This window comes from Papio anubis, chromosome 18 (assembly GCF_008728515.1).
Source record: "Papio anubis isolate 15944 chromosome 18, Panubis1.0, whole genome shotgun sequence".
Classification (NCBI taxonomy): domain Eukaryota; kingdom Metazoa; phylum Chordata; class Mammalia; order Primates; family Cercopithecidae; genus Papio; species Papio anubis.
This window is the reverse complement of record NC_044993.1, coordinates 58,752,265-58,768,436: the sequence shown is the minus strand read 5'-3', so window position 1 is coordinate 58,768,436 and position 16,172 is coordinate 58,752,265. Positions and strand designations below refer to the sequence as shown.

General features: G+C 43.1%; 2 protein-coding genes across 5 annotated transcripts in view; one reads left to right on the top strand and one right to left on the bottom strand.

Annotated features, from left to right (window-relative positions):
* MARF1 (meiosis regulator and mRNA stability factor 1) overlaps positions 1–16,172 on the bottom strand; it is a 48,269-nt gene that overhangs the window by 21,477 nt on the left and 10,620 nt on the right. The window contains exons 6-15 of one of the 4 annotated variants that reach the window (XM_017953212.3): positions 14,608–14,725; positions 13,259–13,431; positions 8,973–9,401; positions 8,611–8,768; positions 8,364–8,522; positions 6,558–6,750; positions 5,364–5,542; positions 4,090–4,170; positions 442–678; positions 197–316 (exon numbers count right to left, since the gene is read on the bottom strand). In XM_017953212.3, coding sequence (XP_017808701.1) covers positions 197–316; positions 442–678; positions 4,090–4,170; positions 5,364–5,542; positions 6,558–6,750; positions 8,364–8,522; positions 8,611–8,768; positions 8,973–9,401; positions 13,259–13,431; positions 14,608–14,725 — 1,847 coding nt within the window. The remainder of the gene's footprint in view (positions 1–196; positions 317–441; positions 679–4,089; positions 4,171–5,363; positions 5,543–6,557; positions 6,751–8,363; positions 8,523–8,610; positions 8,769–8,972; positions 9,402–13,258; positions 13,432–14,607; positions 14,726–16,172) is intronic. The other 3 variants (XM_003916585.4, XM_009196061.3, XM_009196064.3) reach the window with 3 other exon arrangements.
* LOC100999326 (60S acidic ribosomal protein P1) lies at positions 2,419–2,936 on the top strand. Its single transcript, XM_009196060.4, has one exon. It carries the CDS (start codon positions 2,555–2,557, stop codon positions 2,897–2,899), a length of 345 nt encoding a protein of 114 aa, XP_009194324.1. The 5' UTR covers positions 2,419–2,554; the 3' UTR covers positions 2,900–2,936.

Genomic DNA, 16,172 nt, shown 5'->3' with positions numbered 1-16,172 from the left:
GACCACTGTCCTACATACAGTCCATGGTTGGCCAAAATGTCGTTGTGTGGTGCATGACTGTACTTTGAGGGCTAAACACATGAGGATGAAGCATCGTATAATACCTATTTGCAAAGAGGTGTGGGCAGAAAGGGCAGGCTTCCTATGAAAAGGAGAACTAGGGCATTATATCGACAAAGGCTTTGAGACGGTTCACCTCAATAAAGGCACGGTGCCCTCGTGGGTCTGGAGAAGACTGTGAACCTGGGGCGCAAATGTCTTCAAAGAAAGAATCACAAAAGGAATCTTGTAAGAGTCTGGATCAAATTCATGTTCGCTGAAAAAAAGAGAACACAATAGGAAGCTGACATTCCGCAGGGGTCTAAGATGTTCACAAGGTCATCCTAACATTCCACAATCTTATAGAAAAGAATTATTTCTAAAGGAAAACGAAAGGCATACCTGAAATCCTTATTGGAACAATGCTGTCTGCAGACAGGCTCGTGATATTCTAACTCTTCAAATATAATTGGGCTGCAATTCGTGGAGGAGCCGTCGTGTGACTGGGAAGACCCTAAGGGGCTCTGGCGGGCCTGACTGCTGGGTAGGAGACACACCAGTCGTCCGTTTCCTTGTTCACGGATTGCAACCGTGTCTGTTAATTTATATAGATCTGACACATTCAACTTGTGTCCAAATCTAAAAGCAAGAGAAGAGAGACGCTGACTTGGAAGGTTTTTCTTTGATTATACAGAAATACCCATCCTGTTTAAATAAAGAGCAATAACCAATGATGGTTCCTCCATCTCTTCAAAGGTAAAACTGGAATAATTCCACTACAAATTCATTCAGTAGCAAACCAGTGATGCTTGGCACTCCTGAGTCATCTCTGGCTCCGTCCATGACAATGCTCACGTCATTTGGAAGCACCCCTAGCCCCTTCCCAGTTTCTGTAAGTAACCTCACCGAATTCTCTGAGTTGGAAACCTCTCTCCATGCAGCTCCCCTCACTTCCAATTCTCTGTATTACTTCTCACCATCCCCACTCTCCTCTCTCAGGAGAATACGTGCTTTCCGTGACCCTCTCACCTCTCCTATGCCTCAACTGTGTGACCCACACACCCTGTGACACTGGATCTTTCCTACTTGGAACTTAAAGGCACTGGCCCTGGAGGCTGGCAGATTTGAGTTCACATCCTGACTCCACTTCAACCTGTGTGACCTTAGTCAAGTTCCACAACCAATCAGGGCCTCACTTTCTCCATCTGTAAAATGGGGTGATGACAGCACCTATCTCACAGGGTCGATGTGAGGATTAAGTGTGGTTAGGCCTGGACAGAACCTGGCTCATAGTAAGTGCTCAGTAAGTGTTCCCTGGTCTTCTCACTGCCTGACCAGTGGTTTCTTCCCAGTGTCCTACATGTACTCAGATTCCCATCTACCAAACCAGCCCCTGGTCCTCTTCCACCTCCTAGAGAGACACACTCGCCCTTGTACTCTCACTCTCAGTCTTGCACTCTCCCCTGTCCCTGTAATGGGAAACATCCAGCTGCTCAGGAGCTGCTTCTGCTGTGTTACCCGCAAGTCTCTCAGCCCCCTCCCTCCAGGATTTTAGCCACAGGACTCTGTAGTGATGACTCAAAAGTGATCAGCAGCCTCTGCCTCATCCCCACACCTCATGCATTTCCTCATGGCCTTGGATCCCCCCGTTCCTGATGTGCTCTCTGGGCACACATCCTGGGTGCTCGTCCACATCCCTGGCCCCAGTGGCACTCCATCTATTCCTGCCCTCTATTTCTCCTTCCCCCTCCCAACCTTATCTGCCCTCCAGTCTGTCCCAATCATCTTAAAGGCAAATGACTGCTCTATCTTCAGAGCCTGCTTCTCTCCCAAAGAAGCCCCTTGATGTGCAGAAGACTACGTGAACTCTCTACCCAGCTCCTCCAACAGTCCCCTAAAACCTGCATGTCCAAAACAAAGACCAAAAACTTGCTGTACCTCCTGGCCATGCTTTATTTCCCTATTTCCAGTTTAACTGTGCAACCATCATCCCAGTCACACAAAGCCAAACACTCAGAATCAAAATGATCCCTCCCTTTTACCTTGCTTGCTACGTAAAACTAGTTACCCTGGCCACAGGTGGCGGCTTGTGCCTGTAATTCCAGCACTTTGGGAGGCCGAGGTGGGAGAATCGCTTGAGGCCAGGAGTTCAAGACCAGCCTGGGCAATGTAGCAAAAACCTCCTCACTACAAAAATTAAAAAATATTAACTGGGCAGGATGGCGGATGCCTGTGGCCCCAGCTACTCAAAAGGCTGAGATGGAAGGATCATCTGAGTCCAGGAGTTTGAGACTGCAGTGAGCTAGGGTCGTGCCACTGCACTATAGCCTGGGTGACAGAGTGAGACCCTGTCTCAAAAAAATTTTTTTTAATAAAAATAAATTAGTTTTTCCTCAGCTGTCGCGAAGGTGCTCGGTCCTTCCGAGAAAGCTAAGTCCGCGTTGGAGTGAAGGCCTCACTTCATCCAGCGACTAGCACCGCCTCCGGCAGCGCCAGCCCCACACTTGCCCGCGCTATGGCCTCCGTCTCCGAGCTCGCCTGCATCTACTCGGCCCTCATTCTGCATGACGATGAGGTGACCGTCACAGAGGATAAGATCAATGCCCTCATTAAAGCAGCCGGTGTGAATGTGGAACCTTTTTGGCCTGGCTTGTTTGCAAAGGCCCTGGCCAATGTCAACATTGGGAGCCTCATCTGCAATGTAGGGGCTGGTGGACCTGCTCCAGCAGCTGGTGCTGCACCAGCAGGAGGTCCTGCCCCCTCCACTGCTGCTGCTCCAGCTGAGGAGAAGAAAGTGGAAGCAAAGAAAGAAGAATCCGAGGAGTCTGACGATGACATGGGCTTTAGTCTTTTTGACTAAATCTCTTTTATAACATGTTCAATAAAAAGCTGAACTTAAAAAAAAAAAAAAAAAAAATTAGTTACCCACTCCAGTTTCAATGACATTTGACATTTCTGTAACATCGAGTTCTGTCCCAACAGTGTCTGCTCCGAATTTGGAATGATGTAGCACTTCCCCCCCTGCCTCCTTCTCTCCCCTGTTCGTGCCCTCTCAGACACCACTGCTACGAGAAGAGTCTTCCTGCAGCATGGTTCCCGTCACCACACCTTTCCCCTCCCCTCCTTCCTCCAGCACTTCACTGGCTCCCTACTACCCATGGGATAATGGTCAAGTTCCTTGTTTTTCCCCTCCTTGGTGTTCTCAAAGCCTTTCTTCCTCCTTTCCAATCAGTTTTCTTCACTGTCCATGAGGATTCATGAGCATTTTCTCTTCCCGCTAGACATAAGCTCCTCAGGTACAAGACCTAAGTCTTGCCCAGTTTTGCCTTCTCTGCAGTACCTAGGTCTTGCACTTACTAGTCCTTGCTAAGCATCTACTATGGGCCGGGTGTTTAAGATACAGTATGAAGGCAGAGCCAGTCCCTGCTGTCCTGGAGCTCATAGTCTAGTGCTTAAAAATGTTCATCCAATAAATACTAAAACTTGGCCAGGCGCAGTGGCTCACACCTGTAATCCTAGCACTTTGGGAGGCTGAAGTGGGCAGATCACTTGAGGTCAGGAGTTTAAGACCAGCCTGGCTAACATGGCGAAACCCTGTCTCTACTAAAAATACAAAAACTTAGCAAGGCTTGGTGGCACATGCCTGTAGTCCCGGCTACTCGGGAGGCTGAGGCACGAGAATCACTTGAACTTGGGAGGCAGAGGTTGCAGTGAGCTGACACTGAGCCACTGCACTCTAGCCTGGGCAACAGAGCGAGACTCTGTCTCCAAAAAAATTGAAAAAAACAAAAACAAACACAAAAACCTAAAACTAGTCAATTAGGGGAAAAATAAGTACAGCATTGAGGACCAAAGCTCTAACTTCGTTAAAAATAAAAGATATTTTAAAACTGTCTGCTAAACATTCATTGACGTGTAAATCTGAATGCCAGTGTCTCTGTCTCCTCTCCTCTACCAGGCTGAAGCTCCTCAAGACTCATTACCATGGTTTTGTGCATGCAAGTCACCCATCAGTACTGACTGGACAAGGCAAAAATATACCTAACTTACTTTTTTTCATAGATATCCGTAAATTTAAACAGAGGCAGGCAACAGGCAGGGGCATCCTGAAGAACAGACATTGTTTCTGCACTGTAAGACAGAAGTTTGATTAGGGAACAGACCATTGCCTCCATATTACAAGTTGTATAAACAGAGTTCATAAAATTAACACAGTGCATATGCAAAATAAATTTACCGATTGCTGGTATGTCAGAATTTATTTTCCAGAAAAGTCTAAAGAAAGGATTTTAGGGACAAGGTAATGAAAGAAAATGACGTTACACACTAGAATTGGTATCAATCACAGGGTTTTCCACACCAGTGGAGCAGAAAGGCATGATTAACTCAAAAGGGAGAAGGGCTTAAGTATCTCCTGCCATACTGCAGTTTGTTAGATATATGCGACTGACGTTCCCATAGATAAGGATACGCAACTGAATACAACATAACCTCAACTACGGTTTTAAAACACCAAGAGGCACCAAAAAACACTAAAAGGGAAAAAATCCAAATAAAACAAAAAGAAAATGCCAAACTGTTAAGTGCAATTGACTTTGAGCCATACGAATGTGGATGGTTTTCTTTCCGTACTTCTTTTATGTTTCTAAACTTTCCAAATTTTCTTCAATAAGCATCATTTTTATTCTAAGAACAACAACAATAAAAAACCATAACTTGTAATTTAAGTAATAGTGAAGTACAAGTTAGAGAAAAGATCTCTGATTATCCAAGGAGACATTCAGGAGTGGGTCCTGTTTTACCAACCTCCCCAAAACAGGGAGACCCAAAGAAGTATCACATCTTACTATGAGTAAAACCATCACCAGATGCTTGAGACTGATATAGTCTTAAGGCAGACTTATGGCGCTGGGTATCTATTTGACACTAAGGACATGTCTGCAAATGGAGAGCTTGAAGATTTGTAATCTGGTCTTTATACACAAATCTACCTTCAACTAAGATCTGAAGGTAATACTTCAGACTTTTCAGGTTTATAAACTTTTACTGTAGGGGCCTACTATTTTTAGAACCTGTTTAAACATGCTGCATATTATTTTACTCCCAAATGCCTGTCAAGTTTAAGCTGTATTCCGCCTTTGATTAATGACTTAGACAAGAGTCAAATGGCTTGTTTCTAACTCTATCAATCTAGAATAAGCATTATTCCACATGCAGTCATCACAAGAGGGGTGGGAATGTGAGCGAATCTATTTTTATTATCTCTAAAACTGTTTCTGGGTCAAATGTTATTTCCTGAAATAAACAGCTTGCTTGTTTCTTACCTCAGTAAAGAGAGTGATTTGCTGGCAGCTCCGGTGGCAAGTGAGACCAGGATCTTTTTGCTGCCAATTTTGTATCTGTGGAGGCTATTCACTGCACCAATCGCATCTTGTAAGTTTTCCATTTGCACAACAGCCTTGAGCTGATAATCTGTATGGGGGCTGAGCTCAACACTTTTCACCTGCAACAGGAAAAGGGAAAACTGAACGCTATGTCCGCCCAGAACCCTGTCGTCTTAAAACTGAAGGTGAACCACGAAGGAACACGTTTGTGGACTGCAGTGCTTCCATGAAGGAATATGTCTGAACTCTGCTCTTCTGCTGACCAGGACGTAAGTGAGCGAGCATGAGATGACCTTCAGAGATGTCACACTGGCCCGGCCTGTGTGCTCTGGCACACACAGGTTTCCAAGGCAGGCTCAGAGGCCAACACATGGGAAGAATCTTTGAGGTCTTTTCCAGACTCTACAAAACCCAGGGCATGGCCATTTTTAAGAATCTACTAAAAAAGTGCATTTTTAGCAAAACTGCACTTAAAAAAGGAGTCAAATATAGTAAGACATAAACAAGACCAGCCAACATTTTAGAATCCTACCTGTATTTCAGCAGGAAGAGCTAACTAAAATCCATCAATGTTTTACTTATCAAATTGTCTTTTTTTTTTTCTCCCTTCTGAGACAGAGTCTCACTCTGTCGCCCAGGCCAGAAAGCAGTGGTGCGATCTCAGCTCACTGCAACCTCTGCTTCCCATGTTTAAGCGATTCTCCTGCCTCAGCCTCCTAAGTAGCTGCGACTACGGGCATGCACCACCACGCCCGGCTAATTTTTTTTTTTTTTTTTAAAGTAGAGACGGGGTTTTCACTCGCCAGGCTGGTGTGAAACTCCTGATCTCAGGTGATCTGCCCACCTCGGCCTCCCAAAGTGCTGGGATTACAGGCATGAGCCACCACGCCTGGCCACAAATTGCCATTTCAATTTCTGCTTAAGACAAGAGCTTCTCACTGCTAGGTGTCTTGCTCTCTGAGGCTATACTGTAAAAACTGGATTTATAGCACCACTCTGAGCAGACCAAAGGGAAAAGGAAGGAGGAGTTCAAACTTCCACCCTGGCTGTGGTTATGTATATCAAATTAGGTCCTCTTGACTAGAAACTCCACCGAAGAGTATAACAAAGCAAGCACAAGAGGGAAAAAGTTACCTTGCCATGCCTGGCAAATGCTTCCTGTAGGAGCTGCTGCAGCTCCTTCCGGGATAATCTGTAGTCTATGTTGCTGACTTGGACATCAGCACCATTTGCAAATGGGTCTGGGCAGTCGGCTCCGCTGCTTGAATTTGCAATGTTGAAAGCAAGCGGGGATGCTCTGTTTAAAAGGTTTGGAGACATACTCCTGCTTAAAACACACATATTAAGATTATTTTAAAAAACTGTTCTGTATATTTAGATTTCACCATTTAGGCTTTGTTTGAAACTATATACAGAAGCAGCTTTCCCACAACACAACCAAACCAAACATTTGGTTTTCAAATCTGTTTTTAATCTTTTTTTTTTTTTTGAGACAGAGTCTCGCTCTGTCACCCAGACTGGAGTGCAAAGGCATGATCTCAGCTTATTGCAACCTCCACCTCCTGGGTTCAAGCAATTCTCCTGTCTCCGCCTCCCCAACAGCTGGGACTACAGGCATGCACCACTACACTCAGCTAATTTTTTGCATTTTTAGTAGAGATGGGGTTTCCCCATGTTAGCCAGGCTGGTCTTAAACTCCTGACCTCAAGTAATCCGCCTGCCTCAGCCTCCCAAAGGGCTGGGATTACAGGCATCAGCCACTGTGCCCAGCTGTGTTTTTAATCTTAAATACACACTGACTTCAGACATTGTCAAAAGTACTATCTACTGACCCCTAATTACTGCCAATCAACATCAAATATTCTTCCTTTGGGTTAAAGCTAAAGGCAGGAATTAGAGGCAGTCCTAATGAATTAACCCTCCGCTTTGTGCATTATCCTTAGGAAATCACCCTGTGATACCAATTTAAGGCGTTTAACTTTCTCGGTGGCTCTGAAAGAGTTAAAAGTTCTTGCTCGCATGTTGCAGTTCTTTCTGCACAGAAGGAAAACTTTTATGTGGCTTTTTAGAAGTACTTTTATATATCCATGTCACTTTTTTTTTTTTGAGACGGAGTCTCACTCTTGTCACCCAGGCTGGAGTGCAGTCATGCGATCTCAGCTCACTGCAAGCTCCACCTCCCGGGTTCACACCATTCTCCTGCCTCAGCCTCCTGAGTAGCTGGGAGTACAGGAGCTCGCCACCATGTCTGGCTAATTTTTTTGTATTTTTAGTAGAGACAGGGTTTCACCATGTTAGCCAGGATGGTCTTGATCTCCTGACCTCGTGATCCGCCTGCCTCGGCCTCCCAAAGTGCTGGGATTACAGGCGTGAGCCACCGTGCTCGGCTGATCCACAGTCACTTTCTACAGTGATCTGCCACCAACTCAGCAGAACAAACACAATGCTAAAAAGAGCTCATGGGAATGCAACACAGCCTTATGGCTTCTCTGTCTCCCAAGCCTCAAGAATTCCTTAGTGTGAGAGATAGTGATAGATAATTACTATAGTTTACAGAAAACGTCACTTCTCAAACAGCTTCCGATACAGTACCATATTAATAAGAACCACCAATGCATGGCTGTTTTGGGCTTTTTCCTCAACACAGTGAACACAGGGACATCTTAACATGCCTCCCAGCACTGGCCAGGGACTCTCCAACAGGCTTCTCTTTCTCACCTCTGCTTGCCACAATTTCCAGATGGAAGAAGAAGAAATCATGAAAGCATTGTCCCTAAATGTTAACGATGATTACCTGAGGAGAGGGGAACTGGCAGAGGACGGATGGGAGACTTACTTTGTGCATTTCAGTACTATCTGAATTCTTTTCAACAAACATACTATTTCATAATCCTTCCTATTACATGTAACCACCCCCACAGGTCAAGAAGCCAGACTCACCTAGAAGACCAAGACTGAGATGCGAGCAGAGGACTGACTTGCCTGGATGCAACTAACTTGCTAAAAGCAGACGGATAACTCACTTGGAATACAGTCTCCTCTTTATCTTTTTTCTCTACAGGAGAACTGGTAACACTTCGGGCACTGAGGTTCTCTTTTCTAACAGAAGGGGAAAATTGAACGGAAAAGGTCATATGTCTTCCTTCACATTCAAGAAGCAGCTATGAGAAAGAGTAGTTTCACATACTTCTGACTGGTTTTGTAAACAGGTTCTGCCACCCCCGAGTTTTTCGGCGTCGGCACTGCAGCACTTGAGTTACCGTTAGCGGGTACTACCAGCCTCAGGTGACCTTGCTGCTGCTCACTGTTTCTATGACCAGTTTTTGACTCCATGCGGCACAGCTCCTTCAAAGACACAAGCACAGTGGGGTTTAAATTTTAAGTACCCAAGATTTGTTAGAGCTTTTACAGAAAACGATTGACTCTGAGTATCATTTGAAACACTGAAATCAAAAAGGGACACGCCAAAAGCAAGCGGGCACGTAAAACACAGAAACGAAGAAACCAAACCTACCATAAACTTCAGAAAGCAAGAGGTATCAAAATTACCTGTAAACTTTTAACATTTGTATTTTTTGTAGTAGATCCAGAATTTGCCTGTGACCCTTTTCCAGGCGTGGCTTTGGCACTGGAAGATTGTTCACTTGCATCTTTGATGAGGCACAATTTTGGATTCTTAAGTTTTTTGGGAGACTTCACTTTATCAGCAATTGCATTTGAACTCTTTGTTTCACAGAGTTCTCTATTTTTTGGAGTAAATGACACAATGATCCTATTACCAAAGACATCTTCGTTTTCCATTCGCTTCTGAGCGCGCTCTGCACTATCTTGGTTTATGAAGCGGAGAATTGCACTGCAGCCTGTGATACTCAGCACTTTCCCACCACAATTATCGGACAGGCGTCTGAGCCTGTTGCTGACGCTCTTGCCATCTTTATTTGCTGGTAGGTTATAAACATAGAGCAGAGTGTGGCACTGCTAATACAGAGGAAAGAAGTGTTACATCAGGTTAACTCAAGGGCACACATTCAATTTCAAAATAAGAACAATGGGTGACCTCGAAACTTCAGTTAACAACTTTGGAGAGGAGGTGACAGTGATTTAGAGGGGGGAGGGTAAATCATATAGTGTTGACAAAGTAGCTGAATATTGTTTTAAATAATATGCTTTAGCTGGGCATGGTGGTGCATGCCTGCAGTCCCAGGTACTCAGGTGGGAGGATTAACCTGAGCCCAGGAAGACTGAGGCTGGAATGACTGTGCCACTGCACTCCACTCTGAATGGCAGAGCGAGACACTGTCTCAAAAAATAAAAATAAAAAATAATATGCTAGGCACAGAAGTCTGTATACTGTATGATTCCACTTCTATAAAGTGTCCAGAAAATACAAATCTACAGAGACAGAAAGATTAGTAGTGCCCGGGAGTGGGGAAGGGGATTAACTATAAATTAGCATAACAGATCTTACTGAGGTGATGAAAATATTCTAAAATTGTATAACTCAATTTACTAAAAATTACTGTACACTTAAAAGAGCAGAATTTTGTACTACGTAAATCATATCTCGATGAAGTTGTTTTTAAATGTCTATTTATTTGGCAGGTCCGCTGAATAATAATTTATAAAGTTAGAGCCAGAAGCTAAGCAGGGTCGGTCCTGGTTAGTTTTTGCATAGGAGAATGCCTGGGAATACTGGGTGCTATAGGCTTAAGTAAAAAAAAAAATTTTAAATACCCAACAACTTAGAGCCTGTTCAGCTACAAGAGCAGGTTGCCAGTAGTCAGGCTGGAAGTTCTATTTGGCAGTGGGTAGTCATAATTCTTCCAGATAAATTGAAATTTATGTATTAAGAAGTAGAACTTGGCCTGGCACGGTGGCTTATGCCTGTAATCTCAGCACTCTGGGAGGCCAAAGCGGGTGATCACCTGAGGTCAGAAGTTCGAGGCAAGCCTGGCCAACACAGTGAAACCTCCTCTCTACTAAAAATACAAAATTAGCCAGGCATGGTGGCGGGCACCTGTAATCCCAGCTACTCGGGAGGCTGAGGCAGGAGAATCAATTGAACCCGGGAGGCGGAGGCTGCAGTAAGCTGAGATCACGCCACAGCACTCCAGCCTGAGTGACAGTGTTTCAAAAAAAATTTTTTTTAAATAAGAATAAGAATATTTTAAAAAGCAGAACCATTAAAGCACCAGGAGAAAACTTAAGATAATTATATAAAGGGTTAAATCCAGAAACAATAAGAGAAATCACTAACAACAGGCAAAGGATGTGAACAATTTACAGAAGAAATAAAGAGCAAACAACAATAATCATAAAATGATATTTTGCACTGTTACATTTTAATTTAAAAGCCAATTATAAGATGATGCCGTTTTTCACTTATTGGCCTGGCAAACATTTAAAACAGATACTTTCATGACTGTAAATTAGTACCACCTTCCTGGAGGACGACACATATCTTGATAGTAAAATTCTAACCCGGAACTTTTAAGCCTTGGAAATTACCCTATGGTATGTCAGCCCAGGAGCCTAAAGATATAAATTACCTTGCTGGAAATGGTAAAACAAAACAAAACAAAACACAAAACTGGGTATAAACAAAATGTCCACTAACAGGTAGACTGGTTAAATAAAGACCAGCCATACAAGTACTTTTCAAACCAAAATTCTGGTTTTTAAAATGTGGCAGATTGATATTAATATACATTAACACGAAAAGACAGCCAAGCTCTGACATAAAGTTTTTTTCCAAAAGCCACAGAACACCATATATGTGACACATTTTTAAAATCTGGAGGGTAATACCAAAATATTAACAGTGGTTACTTCTGGAGGGTAGAATTGCAGGGTTTTCACTTTCCACACTTCTAAATATTGTGTTTTGTTTTTACAATGATCATACCATACTTTTTTTATTTTTATTTTTTGAGATAGAGTCTACTCTGTCACCCAGGCTGGAGTGCAGTGGTGTGATCTCGGCTTACTGCAACCTCCACTTTCCAGGTTCAAGTGATTCTCCTGCCTCAGCCTCCCAAGTAGCTGGGATTACCAGTGCCCGCCACCACACCTGGCTAATTTTTGTATTTTTAGTAGAGATGGGGTTTCGCCATGTTGGCCAGGCTGGTCTCAAACTCCTGACTTCAGGTGATTTGTGATCTGCCCACCTCAGCTTCCCAAAGTACTGGGATTGCAGGCGTGAGCCACCTCACTCGGCCCATACCATACTTTTCTAATCAGAGGCTTTTCTTTTTATTTACAGGGTACTGACCAATTATCAACAAAATCTACACTTTTCCTATTACACCTGGGACTCAAAACCCAGGCAGTACCAATATATGTTTAATTTATTAAAATTAAAGGAACAGACTAAAGAACATAAAAATAAATGTACCTTAAATTATCACTCTAGTGGATGGGAAAAAAACATCCAGCAAGACTAAATGTTTTGAACTATCAAAGCTTTTTTTTTTTTTTTTTTTTTTTTTAACCATAAAGAATAAGAATCTCCAAAGTGGGCAAGTTCTTACCTAAAACACTACCTTTACTTTTTTTTTTTTTTTTGAGACAGTGTCTCGCTCTGTCAACCAGGCTAGAGTGCAGTGGCGCGATCTCAGCTCACTGCAACCTTCACCTCCCGGGAAAAAAACACTGTATTTACTTAAGGCCTTCAAAGTTAGAAAAGTGAGCATCAAACAGAAGCAAAAGGGAAGAAATATAACTACAGCCAAGTGACTAAAAACAAATAATGACAAAGGTGAGTTAGGAAAGAGCCTCAAAAGATGAAGGTAAGGCCTATGTATGTTTACTCCCTGGGTAAGCCTCTGGTATCCACAACTCTGAACTGTCCATAGCATGAGTTTCATCTTAGACCAGACAAAGGGCTTCTTGGGTATCAGGGGACACTGGGGACTAGCAGGCAAGTGCCGGAATCAGGACACCCGGGGCCCACTCTCTTAACTGCTGCAATCACCGATGACCCGTTTACTTTTTCTAAGAGCTGATTTTTTCCTCCATTAAATGAGGACTTTGCATGAGATCATTTCTAACGTACTTCTGTAACTCTCAGTTATTAAGTTACATAGGAAGACTGCATTTAATGTATGGGACTGCCCACTCTCCTGGATCACCCACACCATGGCTACTTCTCCATTATCATTATTTCTTTCAGAGTTACACACATATTTGCCAAACAGCTTAAACACAGCTCAGCACTGCAATAAGCATTCTTATCCCAAGTCAAGTCTATCAGAAATGCTAGTCCTGGAAACGTGCTCACACCCTCCCAGTATATGGCTTAAACAGGCTACACACAGGTGGAGCAATAACCACTCCTGCTAACTGTGCCCATGCACCACAGGGAATGCACAATAGAAAGCACAGTCTCAGAGGCCCGCTGAAGCTTAAGGATTAAATACCGAAAAAAATGCACAATGACTCCACTTATTTGGCGCCAACCACACAAGTATGTGAGAACCCTTGCCATATTCTCTACCCATAATACTTGCAAGCGAAAAGAATAATGACTTTTAATCTGTTATTTCTATCCACCTGACACAAAACACTGTTAGCTTTGAAGACACTGGCAAGTTGGGAAGGTAAATCTACAAGTCAATTTCACATGATATTTTGAAATAAATAAAAGCAAACTTCATACATACCAATTCTCTGTATATTTGTAAGAGAAGAACTGAAGGTTTCTAAGCCTTACTTCAAAATCTAACCCACCTCTTACAAAGAACAGCCCCCTCTGGGCCTGGCAACCCCCTTACTATGGGCTTTCGGCCTCCACAATGTAATATTGGAAAATGGCAAAATAACGCAAACCCACTTACTGGCATTTTTAGTGGTAACCTGGGGGGCAAGTCGGAAATGAACTCTTCAAATCTGATCAGCTCGTTAGCATGATGCAGCAGTGCTTCTGAGGCCTGGTTTTTATGGACCAAAATAATGTGGAAACCATGCCTGTGTCTCAGGTCACTAAGTTCCAATGCAAAATTGACATCAGCTGAAAGAAAAGGTACAGACCAACCCCATCCCCAAACATTAGAAACACTTGACAAAGACAGACAACTCTATTGACACCCACTGAGAAGAAAGGAAAGGCTGGACTATATTCAAAATTTCTTCCCCCATTTCTTAGGAAAGAAACACATTTCACAGCAGAAGAATGTAAGACAATCTTATCAAAAGAATTCCAAGACACATATGTTACTTTCAGTATTAAAAGGGAGCAAATACGTTGGGGAGACTCAAATTTGAAATTTATCTTAAACTTTAAAAATTAGTAATACTGAGCACAAGGTAAAAAAAAAAGGAAGAGGCCGGGCACGGTGGCTCAAGCCTGTAATCCCAGCACTTTGGGAGGCCGAGACGGGCGGATCACGAGGTCAGGAGATCGAGACCATCTTGGCTAACACAGTGAAACCCCGTCTCTACTAAAAAATACAAAAAACTAGCCGGGTGAGGTGGCGGGCGCCTGTAGTCCCAGCTACTCGGGAGGCTGAGGCAGGAGAATGGCATAAACCCGGGAGGCGGAGCTTGCAGTGAGCTGAGATCCGGCCACTGCACTCCAGCCTGGGCGACACAGCGAGACTCTGTCTCCAAAAAAAAAAAAGGAAGAAAAAAAAATCACATTTTTCAATAAACCTGGTCCCGGCCAGGCGCAGTGGCTCACACCTGTAATTCCAGCACTTTGGGAGGCCAAGGAGGGTGGATCACCTGAGGTCGGGAGTTTGAGACCAGCCTGACCAATATGGAGAAACCCCATCTCTACTAAAAATACAAAATTAGCTGGGCGTGGTGGCGCATGCCTGCAATCCTAGCTACTCGGGAGGCTGAGGCAGAAGAATCGCTTGAATCTGGGAGGCGGAGGTAGCGGTGAGCCTTGCAAGCCTTGCACTCCAGCCTGGGCAACAAAAGCGAAACTCTCATCTCAAAATAAATGAATAAAATACAAATAAAAAATAAACCTGGTCCCACAATAACTCAAGTTCCAAGGAGGAAACACAGAAATCTACCTAGACCCAATTTTTTTCTAAACAGTTCTCAACAATAATCATAAACATGTCTCATGCACTTCAGCCTCTTTGGGGATACGTTTTACTTTCGCATGTTTCTGGCTTCTGCGATAATTTCCCATGCAGTGAGTTTAGCTGAAGTTAGCAGATGTTTCTGTACTTACTTGACACAAGAACCACTGTGGCTGGAGCAGTGTGGGTATTTGCAAACCTGCGGAGACTCTGCCGTAGTTTATCATCAGCGGCATTCTTTGCAGTCGCATTGATGTGGGCAACGGTTACCTGCATTAATTTATAACAAGGGTGAATAAGCAGGAGCTGAGGCTAGAAAACTGCTACATATTCTGCCCATATTTTTTATTTTTTTTTAAATTTTATTATACTTTAAGTTCTGGGGTACGTGTGCAGAACGCATATTATACATGCGCCATGGTGGTTTGCTGCACCTATCAACCCATCATCTAGGTTTTATGCCCCACATGTATTAGGTATTTGTTCTAATGCTCTTCCTCCCCTTGCCCTAACCCCCTGACAGACAGACCCCAGTGTGTGTTGTTCCCCTCCCCATGTCCATGTGTTCTCACTGTTTAACTCCCACTTAGAAGGTGAGAACATGCACTGTTTGGTTTTCTGTTCCTGCATTAGTTTGCTGAGAATAATGACTTCGAGCTTCATCCATGTCCCTACAAAGGACATTATCTCATTCTTTTTTATGGCTGCATAGTATTCCATAGTGTGTATGTGCCACATTTTCCTTATCCAGTCTATCACTGATGTCTGCCCATATTTTAATAAGTAATTCTTGATAAAAAAAAAAATTCTCATTACTATTAGGAATGGTAAAAAAATTACAACCAGATCTCAGTAATCTCAACATTGGTTCTCGATATGAACTAACTGGGTCTGTGACTAACCCTGCTCTCATCTCCAATCTTCTGTTTTTGCATTTCTTTCATCCTCTTTTCAGAAAATAAGTAGAAAATAGGAAGTGAAATTTGAACTCAGTTAAATTTGCTCTAATAGCTTCTGCCAACAATTTGGAAGTGGTAGAGATCAGATAAATGACTAAAATAATACTTAAGGCTGTGTTGTATGTCATCTGTCTATGGTACCCATGCAAGCTTGTGCAACCCGCCTTATTTTGTTGTTTTCTGTTTTGTTTTAGGCTTTTAGTAGCCTGAAGCCATGGTTTTTAGTTTCTGTCTCTACTAATAAGCAGAAAAGAGAGATAAGGAAGGTGCTTTACTAGCCCAACCAGAAACAGAAACTGAGAATCCATGATTGTATTGTCTCCCTTGGACACCTCTGGATGGCTTTCAGAATCTGGGGCTAGGTGGTGGAGACAGGAGGGAGGATATCCCCTAAGGGAGCTAAAATGCATTTATTTTTGTTATAACTATCAGGTTCACATGTAAGTCTCCAAAGGAAGGAAAGGTTAATTTTGAGAAAGGTTAATTTCTCAAAAGTAATTTTGAGAAAGGTGCCTCAGGCACCTGCAATACACAATAACAACTTGCTGGTTTTTGTAAAGAACATGGGTATATCATTTTAGACAAGCAATATGGGCTATCAATAGAATTAATTGTCTAAAAGTCAAAAGACCTGATTTCTAGTTTCAGCTTAAAAACACAGACTCTTGGGGTCAGACAAATCTAGATTCATATCCTTGCTCTTCCTGGCCAAGTGATCTTAAAGAAGTTTCTTCACCTCTTAGGGCCTCAGTTTAATT